Source organism: Ruditapes philippinarum, unplaced genomic scaffold (assembly GCF_026571515.1).
Source record: "Ruditapes philippinarum isolate M1 unplaced genomic scaffold, ASM2657151v2 ctg3223_1_1_1_1, whole genome shotgun sequence".
Classification (NCBI taxonomy): Eukaryota; Metazoa; Mollusca; class Bivalvia; order Venerida; family Veneridae; genus Ruditapes; species Ruditapes philippinarum.
Window position 1 is genome coordinate 202,024 of NW_026856821.1, and position 27,886 is coordinate 229,909.

The following is a 27,886-nucleotide window of genomic DNA, read 5'->3' on the forward strand; positions in this document are numbered from 1 at the left end:
ACTGTCACTAAGCTCGGGTTTTTTAAACTGTGAATATCATTAGCAAATTAAAACCCAAAAAAACAAGACCATGTTAGCAACCCCTTTTGCCGAATTTTTTAAAATGTTTGGAAAAATTTTACTAAGCAAAATAATTCTTTTGAAGATTTTTTTAATGAAAAATAAGGGGGAAAAGAAATTTCAGTTTTAAAACCTTATTAGGGGTTAAAAGGGCAATAAAAAAAAAATTAATGGGGGAGGTTATCTTTTTGTTGCACTCCTCCTCAATGACATCTATCCACCCATGAAGTTTCAAGTTGATATCTGTAACACTTTTTAAGACAAGCTCCAGACAAAAAGTATGAAAAACAAAAAAGGGCAATAACTCAAAAAATATAAACACTACACTACAAACTCTATCCTGCTATTACAAAAATTAATGGACCTTTCTAAAAATAAAAACATACATCCCTTCAAATAATTCAGAAGCCAAACCGAAATAAAAAAGAACAGAACTTAAATTTGCCACTAGAAAAACAGGGAAAAAAATCGTCTGTAGTCTGAAATTTTTTTCGCTTTTTTAACTATGTCAGTTCAATTCGACTGTATTTTTTTTGATATAAAATTGTCATTCCTTTACAACAGTATCACAATTTTTTTTTTCAACTCTTATGCATTTTGTCAGATTTAAACATTTAAAAAAATATTTTTCTTTTCGGGTTTTACAAAGGGTTAAAAAAAAACTAAAAAAAACCACAAGCTCTATTCTATGAACCCTTTTAATTTTTTTAAAATTCAATAAATATGCCATCAAAAAGTAAAAAATCAAACATCAGTGCAAAAATTGCTTTTCTATTTATCAATTTCATTAAAAGCCCCTTTTTAGAATTTCCCATGATTTGATTTAAAAATAGTTGGTAATAAGTTTTGGAAAAAAAAACAGAACAATATATTTTATTTAACAAATATCCCAAAATCGATTCATGGGACTTTTTTTGATTTTTGTTTATTCTATTCTAATTCACGTATTCTAAAACCTTTAAATAGATATCTCCATTTTAAGGACAGCTTTGATCAATTCCAAAAATGAATCATATGAATGAAAGTTGAAAATAAACACAAAATGCCCAGAAACAGAACCATTATTCAATCTCATTGGAATCGTTCAGTACGTAACACGCATTTTAGATTTTTTTATTTAAAAAAAACAACAACAAAGATCAACAAGGGAAAGACAATGTTCACAGGACGCGGCCCCCGACACACCCAAGCATGGCATCCAAAATGCACCAAACAAAAACCCAGAGTGGACACAAGGGTGAAAATAGTGGGACATGTAATATTAACTAATATCAAAACTAAAATTTGTCCATAAAGGGATAAGGGCTGTAAGGGTGAAAAGGTGGGGAGGGGTTAAAATGAATGATGGGGGGGGGGGGTAATTGAGAAAATACCTACCGTCAACGACAATCCAACAAAACAGACATCACAAAACATGTCAACATCCAAAACAAGTAACAATACAGACAGGGAAAACACGTGAAGGAACACAGAGGGGTACCGCCTTGGAACGGTCAGTGGTAGTTACACAACTGGGGAGTTTAAACCGGTTTTAGGCGCGGCAAACCTCACTCTTAGCCCCAATATGTTTCTAATGACATGAAAGTGTAAATAAAATTGATCCCCGCCAAATAAAATTCTAACAATGGTATTGGTTACATTAGACGAAATAAATGAAACACATACAAAATTATGTAAATATGTAAAAAAAGGTACAGGCCAATGACCATAACCAAAGTACTCGATGCCTTTAAGGAAGGCAGAGAAACAGGTAAATCACCTACGAGGGCCCGACGAAGCAAGACAGAAGACGAACAGTTAGACAATTTAGTCCCAAAAGACTTTCAAAGGCATGATTAATTGCATTACTTTTGGTGTCAAGGTTCTTTTGCTTAAATGTCAAGATTGGTCTAATAAATAAAGGACGATAGAGTAAGATAGTAAAATGGAGATCATTTATATACTTTTAGTAACAAACCTTACAATATGATTGTATAGGTTTAAAATTTGTGAACTTTATTTGGAGTGATGAGACAACAGTCAATACAGATATTAGATTTAGAGCATGTTACTTGTATAACAAATGATGAAAGTGTCTTTGAATTTGTGTGTATCATAAAAGTAGCAAAATGTAAACAAAGAACTATTTTGACTTCCATGCAAAATACTTATTTCTATAATAATTAAAGTAATTGCAAACATAACAACAGAATTAAATATTAGTTCATCTATATTGCCAATGAGTAATGCTTTGAAACCTTTAACAAGATACCAAAATAAAAAGTTTATGAGAAAAAAAGATAGCATACCTGAGGCACAAAGGACCTTTAAAGTGCCTGCTATGACTCCTACATACTTTATCAATATCAAGCATCTCAATCGACATATATACAATAACGCAAGCAGTTTGTAAAAAATACCTGTTAACAAACATCAGACAATTAAATGTCCGAAGGCATGAACTATAAAATTTGCTTCTCAACCTTATCTTACTTTTAAAAGATGACAATAACCTCTATATCAGCAATATTAAATGCCCTTTGAAAGGTGCTTACGTTTTCGTTGAAAACAATATTTAATATCATTTTAAAGATGAGCAGTGAGCATTTATACGGTAGCTTCGTTACTTTTTTCAGTGATAAAAATATTAAAAATCCTTTGAGAGATGAGCAGTGAACGTTGTTTACATTATAGACATTTTTGTTGAGATCAATATTGAATATGCTTTTTGAGATTATCAGCGAGCATTTCTAACTTTTGTTCAAGTTTATTGAGTTAAAGCAGTGTGAATTGTGTTTTAGAGTTGAGCAGTTAATAACACTAATTATCTACCAAGAAGTCTCTATTAAAATTATGATAAAAATATTTTGTGAGAAGAGCAGAGCGCATTGCTTAAAGATGTTCTTGATCTATTTAGTGAAAAGTATGTACTGTACACTATGTTTTGGAAAATGAGCAATGAGTATTTTTTACGGTTGTTCGAGAAAAGTTTCAGTGAAAACAATGTCAACTATGTTTTGAGGGCTGAGCAGTGAACGTTGCTATTAGTAGTTTGAAAACAGTTCAGTAAAGCGATGTTGAATATGCTTTGAACGGTGAGCATTCTTTAACGCTATTCGAGAAGTTTTCATTGAAAACAATTTCAAATGGGCTTGAAAGAGGTGAGCAGTAGCCATTGCTTATGAAGATGCGAGAAGTCTTAGACTTGAAAAATGCTTAATTTTCTTCAAGAGGTGCGTAACTGCTTACGATGTGTTGAGAAATTGTTAGTGAAAACAATATTAATTATGCTTTGAGAGGTAAGTATTGAGTATTGCTATAAGTAGTTCGAGAAGTTTCAATAAAAACATAGTTAAATGTGCTTTCTGATGTGAGCAGTTAAAATGTTAACTCTAGTTTCTTTTTAATATGAGCAAAGACAAGTAACAGAAAACAGCATGCATGTTAGAATTGTAAAAAGTATTAATGACTGGTATTTAAATGCTATTTAGAAACTCCGATATAACAAAATTCAATATGCATCAAAATCAAACTGTTTTGAGATGTTTTTTTTCAAATTTTGTTTATATATCTTTACAAATGTTTTATCAAAGCTCATAAGATACCCCATACATTGGCACTGGTTTTATCTGTTAAAAGAGATGTATCATTCTTGATATTGCGATAAGTGTAGGCTATAATACGGGCATGGGTTTAAACAATATTATAATTGCTAGAAATGAATAAAAGTGATGAAAAATTTACTGTTAAGAAATTCCGTTTTAAACTTTTATTCTAATAGTTTAAAAAGAAATCTCCCGCATGAAATCATTTTAAATTGTTTCCAATACATAAATACTTCTGATCATGTTGCCCTTAACAATTATGTATTGTTTTGTAACGGAAGTGCATGCTAAACGTTTATGTCCACCTGTTTAATTTTTTGGATACTGTGTTTTATGTTACTTATCTTTACTGTATATGTTTTATATATCATATAACTTTGTTAAATCTTTGTGTGTTGTCCAAAGAACTACACAATATATTTTTGTCATCACGTGCCATTTTGAATGAAAGAGCGTGACAGCTAAGACATTGTAGAAGTTTTTACATCTATATGGTCAATATTCCTTGTGTTCAATTAGCAACATTAATTTATATTCTTTGGTTGATCAAAAAAATTATCTATGACACAACCAGCAAAAATGCCTATCTGAATAACATCTTTATTTCGCTTTTACATGTATACTATTTGACATACTAGGATCATTGTTATTTTTATTCAATTATAAAAATAGTTTAATTATGAAATATAAATTGAATTATTATTATTATTATTTTATACTGTTACATACATTATCAAACATATGTAGGCTTGCTTCTCCTGTTCAACAAAAGGTTTCTGGCTATTTCCTCTAATAGCTGATGCTGATCTGAAATCCTCCTCCTATTTATCATGAAATGAGATAACATTCGGTAAATGACTGCACAAAAAATGTTCAATACGGTCGCTTTATTCTTGAACAGATTTTTATCTAACAGACAGGTAGAGAGGTGCGCTCAACTGATGTTTTGATATTGTCAGGAAATAGTAAACAAATCAAGAAGTAAATAGACGAGTACCGGAGAAATATCTTATCAAAAACATGCAATAAAATTGACAGTGTATAATCTTGAAACAATTTGTAAAATTGGAAGAGGACTTCTAGAAGCAATTTTGAGCAACATTCTGATTAGAAAAATAACCCAAAGAAATATGGGCTCTATTGCTTCAAACAATTAAAAAAATAGTTAAATGTACTCAAAATACCTGAGCCAACAATGATATCAATGAGATATGTGAATAAGAATGTCCTCTTTCATTATTGTTTTTGTAACAATGTTTTATGATTATTTGTATATATCTTTACATAAAAGAAATACTAAACCAAATTATAGCTTTTTAAATCATTTAATCAGTTTAAATTGTATTTTAAGAAATAGTTGTTTTCCATTTGAACTTGTTCATTGTGAATTCGAATTGTTCGTTTAGAATCTAAATGATTGTATATTAATTGGAATTGCTTCTATCAGAATAAGATTGATGGCAACATCAAATAACAACTTTAAGCACTCAAGGGTACGAAGCCTTGTAGAACTAATAAATATGGACAATGAGTTTGCCCTGTTCCAGTGGTAGTGCCCTTTTTCTAGCATGATAGAAAAGCAGAAACTGATGACTCTTTCAATGGAAAAAAATCTGACTCAATACCGTTTTAAGCTAATCAGTATGTTGATTTTGGCATCCATTAAAGTTTAAACAAATTGTTTAAAATTAAAAGCAGGACAAAACCATTATATAAAATCAGTAGGCCAGCATTAATGCACACAGAGGGCAAGTCATTGATTTTCGTTCCCAAATATATCTTGATTGTATTATGATTATTTGTATAAGAAGCCAAGGAGCCTAGGTTCCCTTTCTTTGATTTTTTATTTTATACCTTTAATTTTAATGTGTTTTAATTAATACGATTGTCATTAAAAAAGAATGAAAAAGATATAATTAAATATGAGAATTGTGATATCAGATATGTTGATTCTATGTATATTATATTGCACATATGCTGTATTATAAATGTCATTTTTTGTGGAGAAAACTAAATGTCGGAAGCTTAGATTAGCATTTAACTTTATTAGAATGAAAATGTATTAATAAAAGAAACAGAATAGATATTAATTGTTTCCGTTTATCGCTTTAATTGTTGGATTTCTTTTGTTTTCTTTGTTAGAAGAAGAGCTAAATGTTTGAGAAATACTCCGATTATGTTTTAACTAATAAGTCATATTCCTTGCGCAGTGGACGTTAATGTATCAGAAAAAGATTTGACCGCTTTGTGACTTTGACCTTTTAGGTATCGGCCTTATTGTTGTGTTCTGCACATCGTGTGATAAAGGAAATCATTTTTGAAACATACCAAATACCCGACAGTATATACGTCAGGTACCGGCAATAAAAGCGACTTGTTAATCTTTAAATGAATGTAGCGGACATGAACATGTTACAATCAAACAGACGGAAATAATTGCTTTTAACCCTCTCCGCTTTGCTTATTCGGTATTATTTCAGGTCTGACATGATATGGTAATGTCTTGTTATTATCTATATAAATGTTATAAAATGTTGTTGCTTTTTCTAACGGGAACTAAATTACTGTTAATTCATGTTTCTGACTGTGTTTTATTCGTGCAAAAGTTCAATTGTAAGTGCGTGTGTCTGTATGTAAATTTCAGAAAACAACAAGCACAGTCATTTATTTGTTGTTTATCTCTTGGTTTGTTTGTAGCTGTTTTTCAATTATGTATTCGGTGTGTTTTGTTTGTTATTTTTTTAAATAAGTCCATTCGTTGTGGTTAATAAAATGGTTCTAAAACCAGACCTAAAGCAATGTAGTAGCTATCAACGCAGCCATAACAATGACGTCTGTTGTATTGTAAAAAAATCTTCTTGCTAAACTAGAAATTAGTGCCTAAATTGGATTGAATTTAAAACCTTCATTTAACAAACATTCTCTAAAAAAAATCTTTGTGAAACAATTTTAGTACTCAATTTAAATGTGTTTATCTTTTCAGTTTTCTGTGTCGTTTTTATGATGATGATAATTGGCAAAGAAAGTCAGCAATAATTAAGTCTATTCACAGTTACTCAAAAACTTTATTTTTATAGAAATAAAAAGTAAGAAGTAATTCATCACTAGCGTAAAAGAGTTTTCGACTGGTTGATTTGTTCTACGATGTACATTGGTCTATCAATATCGTTTGTATCGGGACTTTTTTCGTGTTTTTCTGTTGTTTTTTTTGTTTTTTCTTGTTGTTTTTTGTACACTGTACTTCATAACCTCAACGGTTTAATGCGAACTTGATATTTTATATGATACACTTGATATATCTAAACTCTTCTTTGAACCTCCTTTTCAATTTTCATCGAGTAAAAATAATATAAAACCTCACATTACAATTCTATGATTCATTTGCTTCAAGTCTTATATGAAGAAAAATTAAAATAAATACCAAAAACTCTTTGATTTGATTTTTTGTAAGAAAATTCACATAGATATGACCATCAAAATTTAAAAGATTGAACAATGTAGTGCAAAATTCCTTTTAATACTTGAACAGATTTCATTAGATGCCAATCATAGAAGTTCTTTCCATCGATGATTTGACGAATTAGCAATAAATTGTTAAAAAATGGACACGAAATACATGAATATTGTATCAAGAATATATTCAGCCAAAATTATTGAGAATATATCTTAAGTGATGTTTTGTTAATATCTATTCAAATTTCACAGTTACTGTCATATTAAATCCTTAAATAGACTTATTTCGTTACTAAAGACAGCAACAAAATGATTCAATCAATGCAAAAAGGATACAATAAATGAAAGTTGAAAATAAACACAAAATACCCCGAAATAGAACAATTATTCTATCTTATTAGAATCGTATTACGTTAAACGCAATTTTAGAGTTTTTTTTTCTATTTCAAAGCCACGGTCTTATTGCATCATTTACCAATTTATTGCATTACTTTTGGCTCAATGTTTTTGGCTTAAATGTCAAGATGAGAATAGTAAATAAAGAACGATTGATAGTAAGATAGTAAACTTGAATCATTCATTTACATACTTCAAGTTACAAACCTTAAAACGCCATTGTATAAATTGGAAATTTCTGAACTTTATTTAGAATAATTAAACAATATTTAATATAGTATTATGTAAGATTTTGACATAAATTTCTATGTGGCAAACGTTTTTTGACATATGTAATTGCATTTTACGCTTGCCTCTATAAATATATACAAATACAAAATCTGTAAACATTTAAAGTAACGTATCATATATATACATATATGTATGACTACAAAACATAATACTGTTTGTACTTTAAATGGCACATTATGCCTCAGAAATCCATATATTTCAATTCTTAAGAAATGTCAAAATGTTTAAATAATAGATTTACAGCAGGTTAGATGTTTAACAAATGAAGAAAGTAGCTTTGAACTTGAAATTATGTATCATAAAGGCAGCAAAAGGAAAACAAAGTAGTATATTTACTCCAATGCAAAATACTAATTTTCTATAATAATTATACTTATTGCCAAATAGTAAAAGAAGCAATTATTAGTTTATCCAAATGGCAAATGAGAAATGTTTTTGAAACTGTAAAAAGAAAACAAAGGTTTTGAAAAATAAAAATTATAGCATATCTGAGGCACAACGGGCCTTTAAAGTGTTCGCTATGACTCCTACATATTTTTATCAATTTGAAAAAGCTCACATTTACCATAACATAAGCATTTTGTAAAAATATCAGTTCACATTCAATGCATTAACTATTTCCATCAAGGTAATCAATTTTCCTGGCCCTGTAACTTAAATGGTTTGAACGAACATTTTTACAGACAATTTTTAACAGACAATTATGTGTACCAATGCATAAAATAAAAATATGCTCATGGTCACCAACCTAACTAGTTAAAGTAAAGAGGAAACCTCTTTAAATTTGTTTAATAACTCAATTACCTTTGAGAGATGAGCCGTGATTGTTACTAGCGGAAGTTCGCCACATTTTCGTTGAAATAATATTTAATGTCCTTTGAAAGATGAGTAGTGAGCATTTCTTCAAACGATAGCTTTGATACTTTTTAAAGTGAGAACGGTATTTAAAGTTCTTTAAGAGATGACCAATGAGCATTATTAATTTAACGGACACTTTGAGGCATTTTCATTTAGAAAAAAAATAATGTGCTTTGAAAGATAAGCAGGAAGCGTTGCTGACCTTAGCATCAGGTATTTTTAAGGAGAACAAAATTAAATATCCTTTAAGAAATGAGCAGTGAGCGCTGCTAAAGGAAGTTCGAGACATTTTCATTGAGAACAATATTGACATTGCTTTGAAAGATGTGCAGTGAGCATTTTATTACGATACTACAGTAAAAACTCGCTAATGAGACCAATGAAGGGACTTTACAAATCTGGTCTTAATAGCGGATTGGTCTCATTAATGAGTTTGGTTAATAAACAGAAACCAGGCAATATATTAAGGGATACCATGTACTGTACACATGTTTAATTCTGGGCTAACCTATATCAAATGAGAAGATATAAAGCATACACTATTATTTTTTTATTTTCATTTATTTTCTTTTACTTTTTAACATTATAAAATTTTTAAACTTTTTTAGAGGTACAAAATGTATTATGAATGCCTTGTTGCAACCACTATTGAAATAAAACCACTATTGAAATAAATTATTTCAATAGTGGTTGGGAATGCATTTCGTTAGAAAAATCACTTTGCAACCACTATTGAAATAAAACCACTATTGAAATAAATTATTTCAATAGTGGTTGGGAATGCATTTCATTAGAAAAATCACTTTGCAACCATTATTGAAATAAAACCACTATTGAAATAAATTATTTCAATAGTGGTTGGGGATTATTTCATTTGAAGAATCACTTTGCAACCACTATTGAAATACAACTACTATCGAAGTAATTATATCAATAGTAGTTGGGGATGCATTTCATTTTATGAGTCACTTTAAAGACACTTTTAAAGACTAATGTGTCATTATCTTTTTTTTATTGTAGACGAGAATGAACTTTTTAGAAATATTACTTTGTTATTACTATTGTAACGCAAGAAACGCTTTATCTAACGAACAATATCAGATGTAAAAAGTGGGTATTATACTTGCATATTTTACGGTATTAATAATCAAGACTAAAAGGAAATATGGTATAATGTAACAATTTTCACGGGTGTGCAAATATATTTAACCAATTCACGCAAATTAAAATGCAAATAAAAGGTATTAAAGACTTATATTTTACAGTAATTATAACCGAGACTATGAATTTAACGTACCTCTTTTCGGATTTTTTACTGTTGTGCAGAAATAAAAAAAATCTCGAAGAATGATGTATAGAATCGTTTTCATTTTCTTTTCTTTACCTTTTTCTTTCTATTGATATATAATGTGAAAATCGTTAATTATTTGAAAAGAATTAACACATTGGAAATTACCGGAACTTCAACTCAAAACCCCTGTATATTAAAATAAATCAATTAAGGATACATGTAATTATAAATATCACTATTTTGATAAATTATTTCAATAGTGGTTAGTGGTGAATTTTATTACGACCACTATTGAAATAAATTATTTCAATAGTGGTTGGGTATGCATTTCTTTTGAAATAAATCATTTCAATAGTGGTTGGATATGCATGTTTTTTTTATAACCACTATTGAAATATATCATTTCAATAGTGGTTGGATATGCATTTTTATAACCACTATTGAAATAATTTATTTAAATAGTGGTTTTATTTCAATAGTGGTTGCAACAATGCCGTTATACACAAACATATTTTTACATTCTAGTTAAAGAATGACACAACTTAATTAAATCACTATTTTACTACAAAGCATACCGAACAATTAACCTTTAATTATTTTCACAGTTTTCATCACCGATAACAACTTCAAAAAACTAATCGTATCATGTTTATGTTTAGAATTTGCAATGAGAGCTATAAGGAATATGCTTTGGGGGATGAGCAGAAAAGATTGCTAACGGTAGTTAGACGACGAGTCTCAAACAGTGCAAACAATGTTTATTGCGTTTAAAGAGTTGAGCAGTAAGCTTTGTTATTGATTGATCAAAGCTTTCCTAATAATTAAAACAAAATGTCTCCTGTAAAATTATGCTAAATCTGTTATTTGAGATTTGCAGTGAACCGTGATTATAAAAGTTCAAATCTTCAGAGAAAACACTGTTTAAAATACTTTGTTAAATGAACAGTGGGCATTGCTTACGATTGTTTGAGAAATCGTAAGTCAGAACAATGTTAAATCAGCTTTATAAGCTTAAAGTGAAGTTCAGAAAGCATGACTTATGGTAGGGTTCGGAAATCATCATGCTTGCTGTCATACCTTTGTTTAAATCTTTGCGTGTTGTACAAAGAACAACACAATATATTTTTGCATCACATGTCAATTTTGAATGAGCGTTATGAAGGGTGAGGCATTTAAAGGGTTTTTCAATGTATATTGACATTATTTCACGAGTTTCATTAGAAACTATATATTCTTTATATGATACAAAATGTATGAGTATATGTCCAGTGGAAAAGTGGACAAAGCAATTGCCTATCTGAATAACATCTTTATTGAATTTTTAAACGTACACTATTTGACAAACGACGATCATCTTATCTTTTATTCAATAATAAAATAGTTTAATTATAAATACTTATTGAATGTCATTATCATATACTGTTAATTACAATATCAAACACACATAGCCTTGCTTCTCACAAAACGTCTTTAAATATTTTGCGATACAGTTCATCTTTCTCTTCATCATGAAATGAGAAAACATTTGGTCAATGATTGCGCGGGGAGTATTAAATACGGTTGCTTTATTCGTGAACAGATTTTGATCATACAGTCACGTAGAAGTTAACTCGATTGGTGATTTTATATTTTCAGGAAATAGAAAACAAATCAAGGAGTAAATAGACAACAAGCGGAGAAATGTCTTGTAATACTCAAGCAATAATTTTGACAGTGTATAATTTTGAAACAATTTGTTAAAATGTTGTGTACGTTCCAGAAAGAAATATAAGCAACTCTCAGTTAAGAAAAAAAACCACACTGCAATAAGGATTTTCTTGCTTCAAATGATGAAGCACTAAATATGCGTTAACTAACTCTGATATCAATGAGTCATGTGCTCCAGATCTTAAGACATTATTGTTTATTTGTAACAACGTTTAAGATTTATAAGATTCTGAAAAATATACACAAAATATACCAATTCATGGCTTTATTTTAGAAAAGTTATCACTTAATTAGTTTAGTTTCTATTTATGGAAATGTTTGTTTATTGTTAGTTTTTGTTTATTGTGAATTCGAATTGTTTGTCTAGAATTGAAATAATTGTTTATTATTCGGAATTGTTTTTTTAGAATAAGATGAATAGCAACGTTCAATATGAACCTTGAGCACTCAACGGTACGAAGCCTTGTAACACTGTTTATCAAACATCAGTGTCAAATAACAACTTTGAAAACTCAACTCACATAACAGACATTCAAAACATATTACTTTAGACAGTCATGTGTGGCTTTTTAATGGAAATATAAGTAATCGTAATCAGTAATTTGATATTATTCCCGAAATACTATTTTCTTTCAGGAAGTAATTCCAAAAGAAATAACAAGAATGAAAAAAGCACACCAAGTCAGTCAGAAGAACAGCTATATCCCCTGCCCCAGTGGACATGAATGAAGAGTTCTTTAATCATTTTACCGCCTCCTTCAAAGAGGTTCCATCCGAAAGATTTTATCTCTTCGTGTTTGTAGTGATCATTGCCTCCAGATATACTAAAAACTTCAGAGCTGTACTAAAGACAAAAAGTTATTTACATGAACGTGTGACTTTGATCTCAAGGGTTTTTTTTTATTCCTGATCTTGCGCTCTTCACTTTTCGACTTGGCATAATGTGCTCCAAGTAATCTTTGAACATCCCCTATTCCAAACAGTTAATACCTCATTATATATTGAGACTGTGGAAAACAACAAACACAGTCATTTTGTTGCCGATTCTCCTCTGATATCTTTTAGTTGGATTTTTCCTGCGATGAAACTGCTGGGTTTGCTTTGTTTTTTTGTTTTTTTATTTGTTTTTTGTTGTTTTTTTGTAAATATGTTTTAAAAAGAGACACTATCTAATCTGCATAATTCACCTTTTTGTTTCGATTTCAGTCTATACCTAAGAGGATGTATTTATTTTGTTTTAAACATTTTTTTAGTATATTTTCCTGGTGTTAAATCAAACACTTTATTATTTTTACCTTAATTGTTTACTTTTAGTAATAACGTTTCAGTTACCTAAGACTTTTGGATTGGTTAATTTATTTTATAATGTGGATTGGTCTTTCAATAGCATATGTCTAGGATGTTTTTCTTCTTTCTTTTCCTCGAATGATTCTTTACTATATCTTTATATTTGTATTCTGTCGAGTATCCATTTACTTCATGTATATTGATTTGTTCAAAGTTTTCGTCTTCTTTAGATTTTCAAGAACAGTTTTCCGGTTTTCCGGAGTGTTAGTTTGTATTTCCTCCATGTTAATGACTGTTTACCGGCATGTTGTGTAATTTAGATTAGGGTTGTCGTTAATATTATCAGCATTACAATTTGAACTTAATATTTTGGCATGTTTCTAAACTGTCTTTCTCTTTGATTATATCAAAACTCCTTTTTGTGTTTCCTTTCGCCTTTTTTCGCGTAATATAAAAGTTCCGATTACAATAGTATGTAAAATTGAGTTTTATATAAAAGCCATATTTTCCATTTATATTAAAATGCCAACACGTAATGCTAGTTTTAATGACTTTTCATGAGAGAATTGACGTAACATTGCAATCAAGACATAAAAGGTCGAACAGTGCAATGCAAGACTGCTGTTATCTTTTTCATACTTGAACAGATTTTATGAAGATGCTAATTAGAAAAGTTTGTGGTTTTTTTACATCGATGTTTTAATCAAGGTAAAAAAGACTCATCCATGTATCAAGGGTATATCTGATCAAATTTAATTGCATCCTACATTAAACAAATCTAAATGTCAATAGGTAAATTGGTTGTTGTACTTTCGGTTTCTACAACCATAATAATAAATGTTGAAATATTGTATTATGTGCTTTTGTATCTATGAATTCTCTTATTTTAGGTGGCCTTTTACTAGAAATCTACAAATATTTGAAATAAACGTATCAACAACACCAAACATTAGATTAATATTTTTGTTTACATGTTTAGTTTCGTTGCGTAGGTAAGACCGAAATACCGCATCCGTTCTGTGTATTCATACAATATTGTCCGAGGTCCTTATCCGAAGACTGACTGAAAGGACCGAGAAGTTGCGATTAGAAAATATATTCAAACGAATCAGAAAACAAACAATAATTCTATCAAATTAGAATTGTAAAAAGGGGTGTAACCTAAATAAATGACACTTTATAAAAACAGTCTTACAAAAGTACAGTATTTTACATGGAAGTCAAACTACTACTTCGTTTAGATTTTGCTTCTAATTAAATCATTTCACATAAAGCTCCACTTTTCCTAGGTTATTAGAACCAAATGTGCTTTAAATATATCATTCCATCATTACAAAACACTTGTTTGTCCTGTTTGCCCTTTCCTAGAAAGAAAAAAAACGGTCTTCACTTCTGAGGCTTAATGTGCCCAATACGAAAAGGAAACATTAAATTAAAAGTTGATACATTGTATAAATATTTATTTCCCAAAGAACAATAATATATACATGTTATTTTTGTCTGTTTTCGCAATTTGATGAACAATCTACATTTAGTATTTTAAATTGATAACTACAAAAATAGACATTGGTTACTTTGAAATGTTTATTTACTTTTTTTAATCTAAATTACATTAAAATGATAAGAATGAGATATGTTTATTTTTTCTATGGTTTCTATTTTTACAAAACAATCATGTGTCTGTACTTTGATCACTGAATCAATGATCATGTTAAATGTGAATTGAGATGTGCGCAGTGAGCATTGCTGACGGTAGTTAAAGGAAATTTGCAATTAAAAAATGCGTTTTTATGGGCGAAAGAGAAAATTGCTCGCGGCATTCCCAGAAATGTAGAGTTAAAACAATGTTCAATATGTTTTAAGAGGTGAAAAGGCAATGAGAAATAACAACGGTAGTTCGAGAAATGTTGTATAAAAACAATTTGTAATGTGTTTGTAGAGGTGAGAAAAGGAAATTGCTAACGGTAGAACGAGAAATGTACATTTAAAACAATGTTTAAGTATACTTATATGTATTTCGTCACCATCACCTCCTTAAAATCATTAAAACGGTTATCTCTACTATCACTATCATTTCAAATATCATTATATGATGAACGTGCATATCCACCTATTGTACTAACGATTTCTATATTCAAAGAATCGATTTTATGACGCAGTATGACATATTTTATGTCTACGTACTTAAGCAAGGTTGCATTCGAAATAAACACTTACTGAGTTCGGTTAACTTATTTTACAGTGCGACGCCTGTGATTCAACTGCTATCCTTCAGAGTGACACACTTTTAAAGATCCTGTAACACATTTTTTTCATGGTTTTATTTTAAAGATATGATGCTCAAATTAAGATTTGTTAATATTTTAAGTTCCTATAAGCATTATTTATAAAGATGTCGGCGAATTTAAAATTTCATGTAAATAAAGGGAGGTAATTAGAAATTTATTTTCTATAAATTCTGAGGCAAAGTTTCCATTAAGAAATGAATGCATATGATTTATTGATTAAATATAATGTGCATAAATATTTGCAGTACACATTTTACATATTTTTCGGTGTTTGAAAATTGTTTTATTTGCATAATTATATACATATATAATGTTTTCCAAGTGTGGTATACAAACAATCTTCTCACTTCCCCCCGGAGCGTGCACGTCGCTGAGAAGGCACAGGGCATCGGCAGAAGATTTACAACTTGGCTGATAGACAACTTAAATTTTGCCTTCAACCGTGGGCGGGTAACTACGGAACTCCTACTTCGTCACTTTCTGCGGACCAGCTGCGATGTCCTGACTAATGCGAGGGGAGTGGCCCTACAAAGTAGGCTGAGACGACGAGGATGGTGTACTAGGGTGCGTGAGCCCCTAGTACAGATAGACGGCTTGTAAGGCAGGCCTAAAGCTGGCACCAACAGCCCTTTTCAGGGCTAAACTAAATTCATATCTTTGGCTAATACTCCGTGGAAATTGCATAGAGGTAAATTATCACCATTTTGTGCTTCAAAATTAACTCTTTAAGGACATGACTGGTGACATGTCCGGGGTCCGTACTCGACAGCGCAAGCTGCATTTTGTGCCCGAAAGGGCGGATGGACCCTCATTAAACATAGAATAGAAGAAGTATACAAACAATAACAATATCAATCACAAAACGTACAGGATCTTTAATATGTGACGAATCTGTAATAAGCAAGCACATTGCTACGTGCACACTTGTTTGGTTTGTTCATGCAAATGTACGCGTCAATTTTCCATTTTTAGTTTAGATAACATATAATAGCAAGTTTTGAATGCATAGAAAATATTCTAAATTGTGCAAGTAACCAATGAAATGATTGTTTTTGTATAATTAATATACATGAACATCATAATATTTAATATCAGTCATTTGAAAGGGAGTCGAATAAGCTATTTTCAACACGAAGGGACGGGAAATATTTTTGTTTCTATGTAGATATGGACCAATAGCTTTATTGAATTCGCTTTCTCCGTTTTTCCATCAGTTGAATGCCAAATGTCCAAAAAATTGAAAAGCCTTTAACGCTAAACGACAAAAAAATCATTTTTCAAATTAATTGTTTTTGCTTTTTTACTTTAAGTTGACAAGTTGATCATTGCTTTTTTAAATTGTATATATATTAGGCTTTTAGACCTCAGTAGATTTTCTACGGAAAACTTTATTTGAAGTGTGCGTCGTTGATTAACCAACAGCTACTGTTTTACAATCTGTGACAAGATACGTTTTTAATAAAATAGTTTTTATCAAATATGAAAATTTATTTTATCAATTAAAAGATAAAAATACATCGCGATAGGCTTATTAAAGAAGAGCTCAAAAAGCCTTCAACAATAAAATTTGAAATTCTTACAAAAATCATGTGAGGTACTTTCAATAAAATCAACTGCATAGGACTATAAAATTATATGCTCAAAATTAAATTAAAGAACTTCTTTTTTGGGAATCTAAGCCAGATTGCAACGCTTTTCATTTTTGGGCCATTTTACACAATAAACGGATAAAGGAAAGATCAGAAGTTACTCGCCCAAATGGTCTCAAATATTGAAAAAATATTTCTTGTCCCGTCATGTCAAAAAAAACACACCCTCAGTGGAGTCTATTTTAATGGAAAGTATCAGTATCTTTTGTAAAAGATGGCTAACGGGTAAGATTATGTCAGCACATTGCATTAATTAAAATAAATTAAATGCAGATAGTACAGACAATTTTTTTTGACAATATAAGATTGTTCAAATCATGTTGTTAACGTTCCCCAGTAAATAAGCAAAGGGCTCCCGTGGTAGAGTGCTTCAAAATACTTGCTATCCACCATTGTGCGTTCGAATTATGTTCTTGGTTAGATATTTTTATGTTAGGAAGTAATCCGGGTTGCTTACGGTTGTGGCAGTTCTTGCCTTAATGTAATACACGAATTGCTGATACGTCTTCTTCTACAAGTAAAACTAAAACATTGTCATATGGTCGTAACATGCAGTTTCTACAATTTCAGCGTTACGGGGATATACAGGGTGAAATAAATTGACAATTTGCTACTCAGTACAGCTGAATAATTATCATCACAGTACGATTATCATGTGCGTTACGGGATTTACTGAAAATTTGTTACTCCCTACAGGTGAATGATATTTATCTCAGTAGGGTTATTATGATAATATTTAATAATCAACAATCTAAAGACTGTGTCGATCTTCTGCTTCGAAATTGCAAGAGACAACCCGACTTTGAAAGGACTTCACGGATGTGCAGTCTGGACTTGCTTTAAAATGATGGCAAGGCTAATCGTTCTCGATTCAATTAGGTCATGTGTTAATGAACATCCAGAGGGCACTGGTTCGATCCTCGGGTGAAAGGTTTTTTCTGTTACAAATAATAAAGGATATTGAATCTTATGATCATTCGTCTCTCACCACTTGTACATGTGGTGTAAGTGTCGGATAAATTGCTAATCTCTGGTTATTTGTCTAAAAATGTCAACAAAGATGTGACTAAACTGATTTAACAGGCGTAAAACATGAGAAAAATAGTTACAATTCAACATAATATATTTTATTATACTTAACATCATTTTTAAATGTAATGTTACAATTCATTTAATGTGTATGTTAACAAATAGGATACATTTTTATAATGAATTCAATTTTGTTTTTGAAGGCGAGAAGTGATAAGAGATATGTTTGAGTTTTGTCTTTAAACCTCACAGCATTTTGTCTAATAAGCCGAGAAAAGTAAACACACCTTTTAGTAGTAGCCGGGCAAAAATACAGTTTCTATGCTGGAAAATATTTAATAAAAGTTACAGAATCGCCAGGAAAAAACATCTGCTTGATTTTAAAACTAACTAAATAATAAGGTCAATGGTTAAAGATGATTTCATTATAGGAACAAGAGAAGAATCTGTTGATTTAGGTTTAAAATTAAACAACCATCATATTAATAACATGGATTAAAACGTTCAGTAATGTTGATGCTATCTCTGCTCACAATGTCATAGTCGTCTAACCAAATAAAGGCTTCTCCGATGCGCACCTTTCCAAACCTCTTTTTCCAGTAAAGCTCCACGTGTAAACATTGTACGTGCAGCCATTTCTCAATTACATTATTAATTTGGAACACTTGATTAAAAATTGGATCTCGGCAGCGTTTTGAGATTTTCGTCTTTAACTTCTTGTCACCAGTGCGTTGATACATACTCACATGTACCTGGCAGTCTATAAGTTTGTTGTTATTGCGTAAGTTTGTTACATCCTCAACTCTATAAATTGTTACTTGGAGGGATTCAGTCTTCGGATCATATCGGAGTTTCAGATCAACTGTTGCCTCCTCTATGCCACGATCTTCTATCAAGGATAAGTATTCTTTTGACGGGACCTTCACAAGTTTGTACTTGTTTGCCCATAAACTGCGTTCACTGCGCATAAGTGATTGATCCATAACGCACATGTCACCGTTTTCAACAGACGATGTTTCATAGAATTCTTCGTCCGAGTAAAATACTTCGTCAACTCTTCTTTCGTCGATGTTTTCTTTCATTTCTTGAAGCTCTTTTAAACGATGAAAATAAGCAGACGCCATATCATTAGACTGGCCAGCTTTACTGGCGGACCATTTCTTCACTGATGTTTCCCCATTCCTCCAGCGGCTTTCTAAAAGCTGAATTATACTCTCTGAAATGGTTTTTGTCCTTCGCATATTAACCCCGTCGTACCCTTCACAGAATGGCATCTTTGGTTTCTTATCTCGGGTATATTCAGCAAATAATCGGCACGGAGAAGAAGGATTATTGTAGAATGGATTTGTAATCTTGTTATCATCTAAAGTCTTGACGGAGTCTCCTGTGTCACATCCCGGTGAACTTGGTTGAAACATAGAACCAAACGACGATGTGGATAAGCTGATTGACTTAAACACTCTTGTAGCAAGATTCCGCAGTATTGGAGAAACATTTAGTAAAGACGCCGACGAAATACTGCCTGATTCTTGAGTACTTCCGGTCGAAGAATGAGTTTTGTTTTCCTTGTCCGCAACAGTTGATAACGTGCACAGCACAGTTCCACTACTGCACGGTAAAATAATCCCATCTGGCATGATGATAAGCAAATGAAGGACCTTTCAGTTCTTTGAGAATTGCAGCATGCTATGCGTCTTATATATGCAAAAGGTGAGAAATGTGCTAATGAAAGCTTCGTGATAAAGGAGGTATAGAGAATGGAATATAAAGTCTTAGTACTTCTTCCAGTTTGACTCATTTGATACAGAAATAGACGTTTCAAAGGTTATTAGCACTTTATATGGTAAATATCTTACATGCGATTCCCCATCTTTTAAGTTGGACAAAGCCTTTCATCATTTTGAAGGAAAAAATTCAAAAATATGTACTGACTGAAATAGCGACCAGTACACAACAGTTTCACACGGCACGGAATGCACGGCTAATCTTGGTCTGCACCGATAACATTGGCAGAATTTTTCTGGTGGCAGGCTATTGTTTAAAAAACAGGGCATTTAAAATACGAAAATAAAAACAATTATGTTATTCCTATAAGAATATTGAAAAAAAATTCTCCCTGATCCGGAAAATGCTAAACAAAGTAACAGGTACCTGTATCAAAATTAATTTAAGGCCATTGGGTTATTAGTTTTTATATTTGGTTTTGTTTCATCAACATATTTAAAAGACACTGCATAGACATTTGGTTCAACAACATCGTTTATTTTATTAGTTAGACGTTATCTGTTACATGTAAATACATGTATTACAAATAAAACTGATTGAATAACGTTTAAGAATATTTTTCACTTTTAGGATCTTAAATTTCGAAATATTATTATTATTTTGCGAAATATGCAACGTACTACATCTAAAAAATGTAAATTCTTCGGATTAAGTAGAAGACGAACTAAAATTTGTTTAACGGAAATTACTTTTGGTCAATCACATGGTATATAGAAAGAAAGTCCTCATCAATTTCCAAAATGAAATAAATTTAGATATTAAATATCGTTTAAGCAGAATTGTCTTCTGCTAAATGTCTACAAGTCTTAGTATGATTCGATTTATAAATTAGTTTTATGAACATGGACAAAAGCTTATATGGCCAAACAACGTGATTTTTAAAAGGTCATCCCCAAGCAGGAGAGCAATTAATACTAGGTTTACGTCTATAGTATTTAACTGACGTACATTCATTTTATTACCTGGACTGCTTAGCTTTGGTCAATAACATTTAGAACTCTTCGTCCATTATTCATAATCATATCCGAAGATTGACCGAAAGGAGCTAGTGGATGCCATTGGATTTATAGTACGACCAGTCCAATACAACACGCAGATGTTAAAATGTATCAAGTAAATGTTGGCAGGATAAGTGAAAGTCTGCATTACATTAAACTTACGAAAATGAAATATGGCAACAGATGGGAAATGTATACCTATATCATATACATGTATAACCTTATAAATTCATCTTTTTCTATCATGTCAAAATTTTTATATTTATTTATGTATTTATATATTTTTTACTAGAAATTGTTTTATGCCATTCTTGCACCATATTTTAACACCATGTTTTGTTTAGATTATCTGTTCGATTTAAATGTAAATTCTAATAACCATTTCATATAATTCCATATGGAAATGCAGTGAATATATTAATTTTGTTTTAAAAATTTATAATCAGAAATTAATGTTTTATCATGTATATGCAATTATAAGATATAAATAAAGATACTACTTCATATCTAACAAAATTTTAAATATAGAACAAGAGCACCGGACGGGGTGTTAACGCTCGTCTGTTTATTCAGCGCAATGGCTATGAATGACAATTTTCTATCTAAAAGGGGGCATAGCTCTTATTGCTTATCAGGACGATGTCGTATTTATTTTTCTGTTCCCTTTTTCATGATAATAAATTGTGCCAAGTTTTATGTTGAAACCTTTTTGATTGTTTTAAAATCATCCTAGAGGTATTTTAAACAAAATTTTAAGTGAAAATTGGGAATAACTTTCAGAATAATGCTCCTTGTCTTACATAATTACATCCGCACCTTGTAATGGTAAGTATGTATATTAAATACTGAGTTGATATCCAGTTTGAAATGTTTGGATAATGGGCTACATTGAAGTTTTGGTACGTCGACGACAAGAAGGTCGACGCAGCGGTCATAATAGCTCGACAATTTCTTGAAACAGACGAGCTAAAATCCATTAAATTACTTATTTTAGCATTGCCAACAACAGAATATTCTGTAGCTAAAAACCGAGATTTCGAACTATTAGAAGTGCTTTGTACACGTATGAGCCGCGTCACGACAAAACCAACATAATGGGTTTGCGACCAGCATGGATCCAGACCAGCCTGCGCATCCACGCAGTCTGATCAGAATCCATGTTGTTCGCAAACCCATTATGTTGGTTTTGTCATGACACGGCTCATTTATATTTTTATTTGTGATAACGTCGAACAAACACTGCAAGCGCCATATGGTGACTGACCAGCCATATTTGTACTGTTGGGGACTCACCAAGCATTTTGTCATGATGATAATGAAAGTGATGCGACCAGCTGTTACACAACACAACATATGAAGTCAATTAAATATTTTATTTCATAAGATAGTAGTGTACATATACCTTTGTTACAACAAATGTCAAATATACATGTGAGTTTATAGTACAAATGCTAATAATCATGAACAAAACTATATTGCAAATTATCAGGCCAGTCCTCGGAATTTACAATTACAAAAGTTGCTACAAATATATAACAAAAAAAGCCTAAGGAATTCGGCCATTACAGAATATAAGGAATAATTCATATAATGATACAGTATAATAACATTCTTATCAATATATATTGCACATTTTATTAACTATTGCACTTTATAACCCATCAAATGCATCACATGTACATGTACTTTAAACCCCTTAAATACATGTATATCACATGTACTTTTAATCCCTCAAATGTATCACGTGTACATATACTTTTATCCCCTCAAAAATATTACACAATGCAAAATAATATTTTTTTTCAATCAGCTTTTGATAAATTTAAGTTACAAATTACTAGTCTTCCTTTTTTAAAAATTTAATTTGACTTAAACTCAATGTGGTTACAACTTGGATTGGTCACAAACCATTTTATCAGTTCAACATTGAGCATTCACAGCTCAAGTATGTTATGTAAATAATCCATCTGTATCAATATGCCTACATCAACAAGAACAATGGAAAGATATTTACACTATATAATTATACACTATTGGTCACTTAAAGGCACATTACGCCTTAGACATGTATATTTTTACCTCCAGATGAAAATGCAAGCATGCGTTTATTATGTTGTTATAATGGGTCTGGAACTTGTGTGTTGCTTATACTTATAAGGTAAACTGAAGTAAACAGCACTGAACATGTAAACAAGATGGCCATGATGGCCCTGAGGTCGCTCACCTGTATATAGCCCCCCTTCCCCCAACGTTGCAGAGCCAATTTAACCCAAGGGCTTTTATTTGCAAAAACTTGGTAGACATCCATAAGAATATGTTTCATGCTAAACATCTAAGCTCTAGCTCATTAGGCTTTTTAAAAGAAGATTTGTTTTAAGTTTTTACTATACACATATAGTTAAAAACAATGACACCCCTGGGGCTGGGCCAGTTTTGACCCCAGGGCTTTTATTTGAACAAACTTTGTAGACACTTACTACAAGATGTTTCATGCTTAATATCTAAACTCTTGCTATTTGGGTTTTTTCAAAGAAGATTTTAAGTTTATGCTATACACATAAAAAGAAAATCAATGACCCCCGGGGCGGGGCCAATTTTGACCCCAGGTCTTTTATTTGATCAAACTTTGTAGACACTCACTAAAAGATGTTTCATGCTTAATATTTTAATCTAGCTATTTGGATTTTCTCAAAGAAGATTTTCTAAGTTTTTGCTTTACACATTTAAGGAAAATCAATGACCCCCAGGGCGGTGCCAAATTTGACCGAGGGCTTTTATATGAACAAACTTGGTAGACACCTATTAGAACATGTTTGATGCTAAATATCTTAGCCATAGCTCTTTGAGTTCTTTAAAAGAAGATTTTTTAAGTTTTTACTTATTTATATATGCATATTGGGAAAATCAAAGACCCCCCGGGGCGGGGCCAATTTTGACCCCAGGGCTTTTGTTTGAACAAACTTGGTAGAGACTTATTAGAACATGTTTCATGCTAAATATCTTAGCTCTAGCTCTTTTGGTTCTTTAAAATAAGATTTTTTAAGTTTTTACTATATGCATTTAGGGAAAATCAATGACCCCCTGGGGCGGGGCCAATTTTGACCCCAAGGCTTTTATTTGAACAAACTTGGTAGACACCTATTAGAACATGTTTGATGCTCAATATCTTAGCCATAGCTCTTTGAGTTCTTTAAAAGAAGATTTTTTAAGTTTTTACTATATGCATATAGGGAAAATCAATGACCCCCGGGGCGGGGCCAATTTTGACCCCGGGGCTTTTATTTGAACAATCTTGGTAGACACCCATTAGAACATGTTTCATGCTAAATATCTTAGCTCTAGCTCTTTGGGTTCTTTAAAAGAAGAATTTTTAAGTTTTTACTTTTGGTTGCCATGGCAACCAGAGTTCCGCATGGAATTAAATTCTTTGAACAATTTTTAAAGGTGACCACCAAAGGAACATTCCTGTGAAGTTTGGATAAAATTGACTTTGTGGTTTAGGAGGAGATGTCATTTAAAGTAAAAGTTTACGGACGGAGGAACGACGAACGAAAAGCGATCACAAAAGCTCACCCTGTCACTTTATGACAGGTGAGCTAAAAACTGTATTATTTTGTGATAAAGGTAGCAAAGTGTAAATAAAGTGGCATTTTGACTGCCAAACAAAATGATAAATAGCTCCAAGTGTACTTATTGTCAAACTGCAAAAGATGACTCAGGCACATGAATATGGCCAATTAATTTTCCTGTTTTTGAAAAATGTGAAGGGGCAATAGAATAGGAAGCTTTTAAAAATACATTGTAGAAATGGTAACATTTTTTAGCCTTAATGGGCCGTTAATTGTCTGGAATTGAATAGAATTGCAATGTTTCCGTGTATTATGTATGACTTAATAATTCAGAGCTAGGCTTTGTGACACAGATTCTAGCCTGTGTCATGTATGTATCATGATAGGTTTTTCTGTGCATATTATCTGTACGGCAAGTATTATTTAAAATGTCACATTGTATATTAGCTCGTGAATGTGAGTCTGAAGGCTATCGATGATCCGCTACCGTCAGACACATACTTGATGAAAGCCACGTTACTACTTGTAGACATGGGAGCAGGTACCTCCTGAAATGAAAATTATATCACTATACTGTATATTTAATAAACTGTGTTATTTCAAATCTTTGCGCTTAAGCACAATTTAAGCTCGATCATCATTTTATATTTACAGCAGATAATTAAGGGCTTTTTTGTTCATGAAAAAAATCAACACTATATTTTAGAAGCACTCATTATCTTAATTATAATAATAAAGCAAATTTCAAAACCATTCATATAAGATATCTAAATATGCTAACTGCCTAGTCCTCAGGTTACAACAACAAAAAACGCAAACCACATTCATTTTATTTCTAGATGTAAACGTTAATTAAACTACCCCACTTACCCCACCACAGTATCTGCCAAACTGATCTGTCAGGTCGCTATTTCCATCAAAGACAATAATATAATCTGTCCCACAGTTCTCGCCATTTCTCATATCAGTAAAAAGTAACGTAATCACCCTCCTAGCTGGTACCTGTATCATCCATGAGCACGTGAATGCTGAAGTAAAGTTACCCGGGTAACCAGGACTTGTGAAACTGCCGTTAATTCCAGTTATATTCCCACCACAGCCAACACCTGAAGTTAGATTCACATAAATTTACAATGAAACAGAGTAGTCTTTATTATATTCTTCATAATTTTTGTTTGTTTTTTTAGGGAAAAATTGAACCTTTATAAATATGAAATTTTCAATATTTATTCAAAACCTTTTTTGGGAAAAAATGAAATTTTGAGTTATTATACTCCCTGTACTAGAAATGTCTAAAGAAAAAGAAAACACTTCGACACAATTTGTTGCCCTTATTTTCAGAAAATGACTTACATTCTTTTTTGAAATGTGTTTTCTTGAAAATGCTTTTCTGATTCTACAAATGGTAACCTTGTTTATATCAGGTCCTTAATATTAACAAAGGCTTATCTTGAACTACATATTGATGCAGATTTCTTAATACCTTTCATATACAGATCAAAGTGAAACAAAACTGGAAATTTTAGAGTAATTAAAAATAGTTATGATATCCGCAAAATACTTTAATGTAGTTTTAATTGAATCACAACATATTTTTTGGGAAAAATTATGCTTCTTCAACAACTGAGGGTTGGTCCCTTTATGGGCATGTCCAGATAAGGGAACAAGTTACTGCGATGTTTGAGTATTTATTGAAAATATGATGGAATCTCAGCAAAAAATCAATCTAGGTCAACTAAAAACGTATATGATTCTAAGAAAAAGAATTATTGCTGTAAATCTTGAATAGACCATATCAAATACATGTATATGTAAAATTTTATCAAGGTTAATAAGAAATTTGATAAAATATTGAATTGTTGTTTTAAGAAAAGTTAAAAAAAACAACAAAAACCGATAAATGGTAAAAATTGTCAATACTTTTTTTCATTACAAGGTATTTCTAAAACTTTGTAAATGATGTCATAATTTTGCTGGGAAACTTTACCTTGTGAAGTTGCAGTGTAAGTTATATCATAGCCTGGATATGTAACTGACACATCTGTAACAAAGCTCAAGCCTACTGTATTGGTAGTTGCAAATATTGGGTCTGGTAGAACCCAGCCACACAGTTTCCTGATAACCGGGGAATCTTGCTCAGATCCATTCCTTACCTGAAGTAATGAGAACTGAGAATTACCTGTACACATTTCTATACAGTGATCATTGCAGAATAATGCTAGCTCACTTATACTTTAGAGGTGAGAGGCAAGTGATTTGAGAGGCAAGTGTTTTCAAAGACCTTAACCAGTCAGCCAGAGATGCTCTCTGTCTTAAATCTTGACCAAATCAAACAGGAAAATTATAAAATCAATAAAATGCTTGACTTTATGTAAATATAAAAATTTTCTTTATTTATACAGTCAGGGGTGTAACTTAAACACGTTATCATTTTTATAACCCTTAGCCGTTATAAAACTTTATCTGTTTACTAACAGGATCAACTTTGTAAATGTTTATTTTATTCGTATATGTTCTCCGTTTTCATTGAAAAGTGACTGTAAGTACACGTATATTAGTACCGATAAATCAACAGGTTAATTGATCTCAGAATCATGTCACGGTCTACTGAACTTTAAATATGTGCTATTTTTAGCTAAAAAATGACCGATTTTTTCTAACTTTGAGATCGCTGTACCGAGAATCTCAAAATGTTCCTATTGTTCTGGTATTTTTTTTTGAAAGTATAAACAATGTGCTTTCACATGTCTGCCTTGAGCTCGGTGAGCAGGGCTGAACAGTTGGTGCGCAAAGCTTTTGAAAAATTGTAATACAAAATCATTTATAACTCTTACACGTTATTTCTTGAAAGTAAGGGAAACAAGAAAAATAACTCTTGCTTGCCTACCAAGCTTTAATCCCGATTGTCTACCATTCTTCAATATGGTTATGTACTACAAAACTGTTGTAGTTTCCAGAATTCAATTTTTGTCTGCGATGTTAATATAGATTTGTGAGATTGAATCAATACGTACACAGCTTAAATAATGTTTGACTGAATCAATATTGATATTTCATATACAGGTTAAATTGTTTCTGTGTAAGTTTGTGGACATGACTTTTTCAAAGATTTATTTTCGAACAAAGCAATGTGACCAAAAAGAACCGATTAAAAATTATTTTATTGTAGAGGTTTTTTATCTTTTTTATTTCTAGACGGCGATAAATGAGTAATCATATTCGTTTCATCAATAACGGCATTAACTTCTCCTGTCTGATTAAGTAAAAAACTAATATCAGCAATTTGCTATTTATTTTTCTCACCAACACGTGTACATGAAGTAATGGAGCATGGAGCTAAAAATATTGTATCTGTAATAGGTTATAGCAGCGTTCGTGGTAAAAGATCCCCCCGCTGCAGATATTACTTATTATTTTAATGTTGTTGCGAATGTATATGCTATTAACTATAATTTTTATTTGATAATACTATCGATCAGGCATAATTTATGCACAAAAATAAGTTGAGAAATAAAATTTCGTCCAAACATGATCATGACTAGCAATAAGATAAAGTGACCGGGCTGGGTAGAAACTTCCATCCCGCTTCTTGACCTATTAAAATGTAACAATTTAGAATTAATACACGAACAAAATTGGCA

At 31.3% G+C, this 27,886-nt stretch overlaps 1 protein-coding gene across 1 annotated transcript; it reads right to left on the reverse strand.

Moving 5' to 3' along the window:
* Positions 1-24,385: 24,385 nt before the first annotated feature.
* LOC132747810 (cubilin-like) lies at positions 24,386-26,434 on the reverse strand. Its single transcript, XM_060737317.1, has 3 exons — positions 26,233-26,434; positions 25,116-25,351; positions 24,386-24,793 (listed from the first exon to the last, which is right to left on the reverse strand). Exons 1-3 carry the CDS (start codon positions 26,432-26,434, stop codon positions 24,689-24,691), a joined length of 543 nt encoding a protein of 180 aa, XP_060593300.1. The 3' UTR covers positions 24,386-24,688.
* Between the last annotated feature and the right edge of the window lie 1,452 nt (positions 26,435-27,886).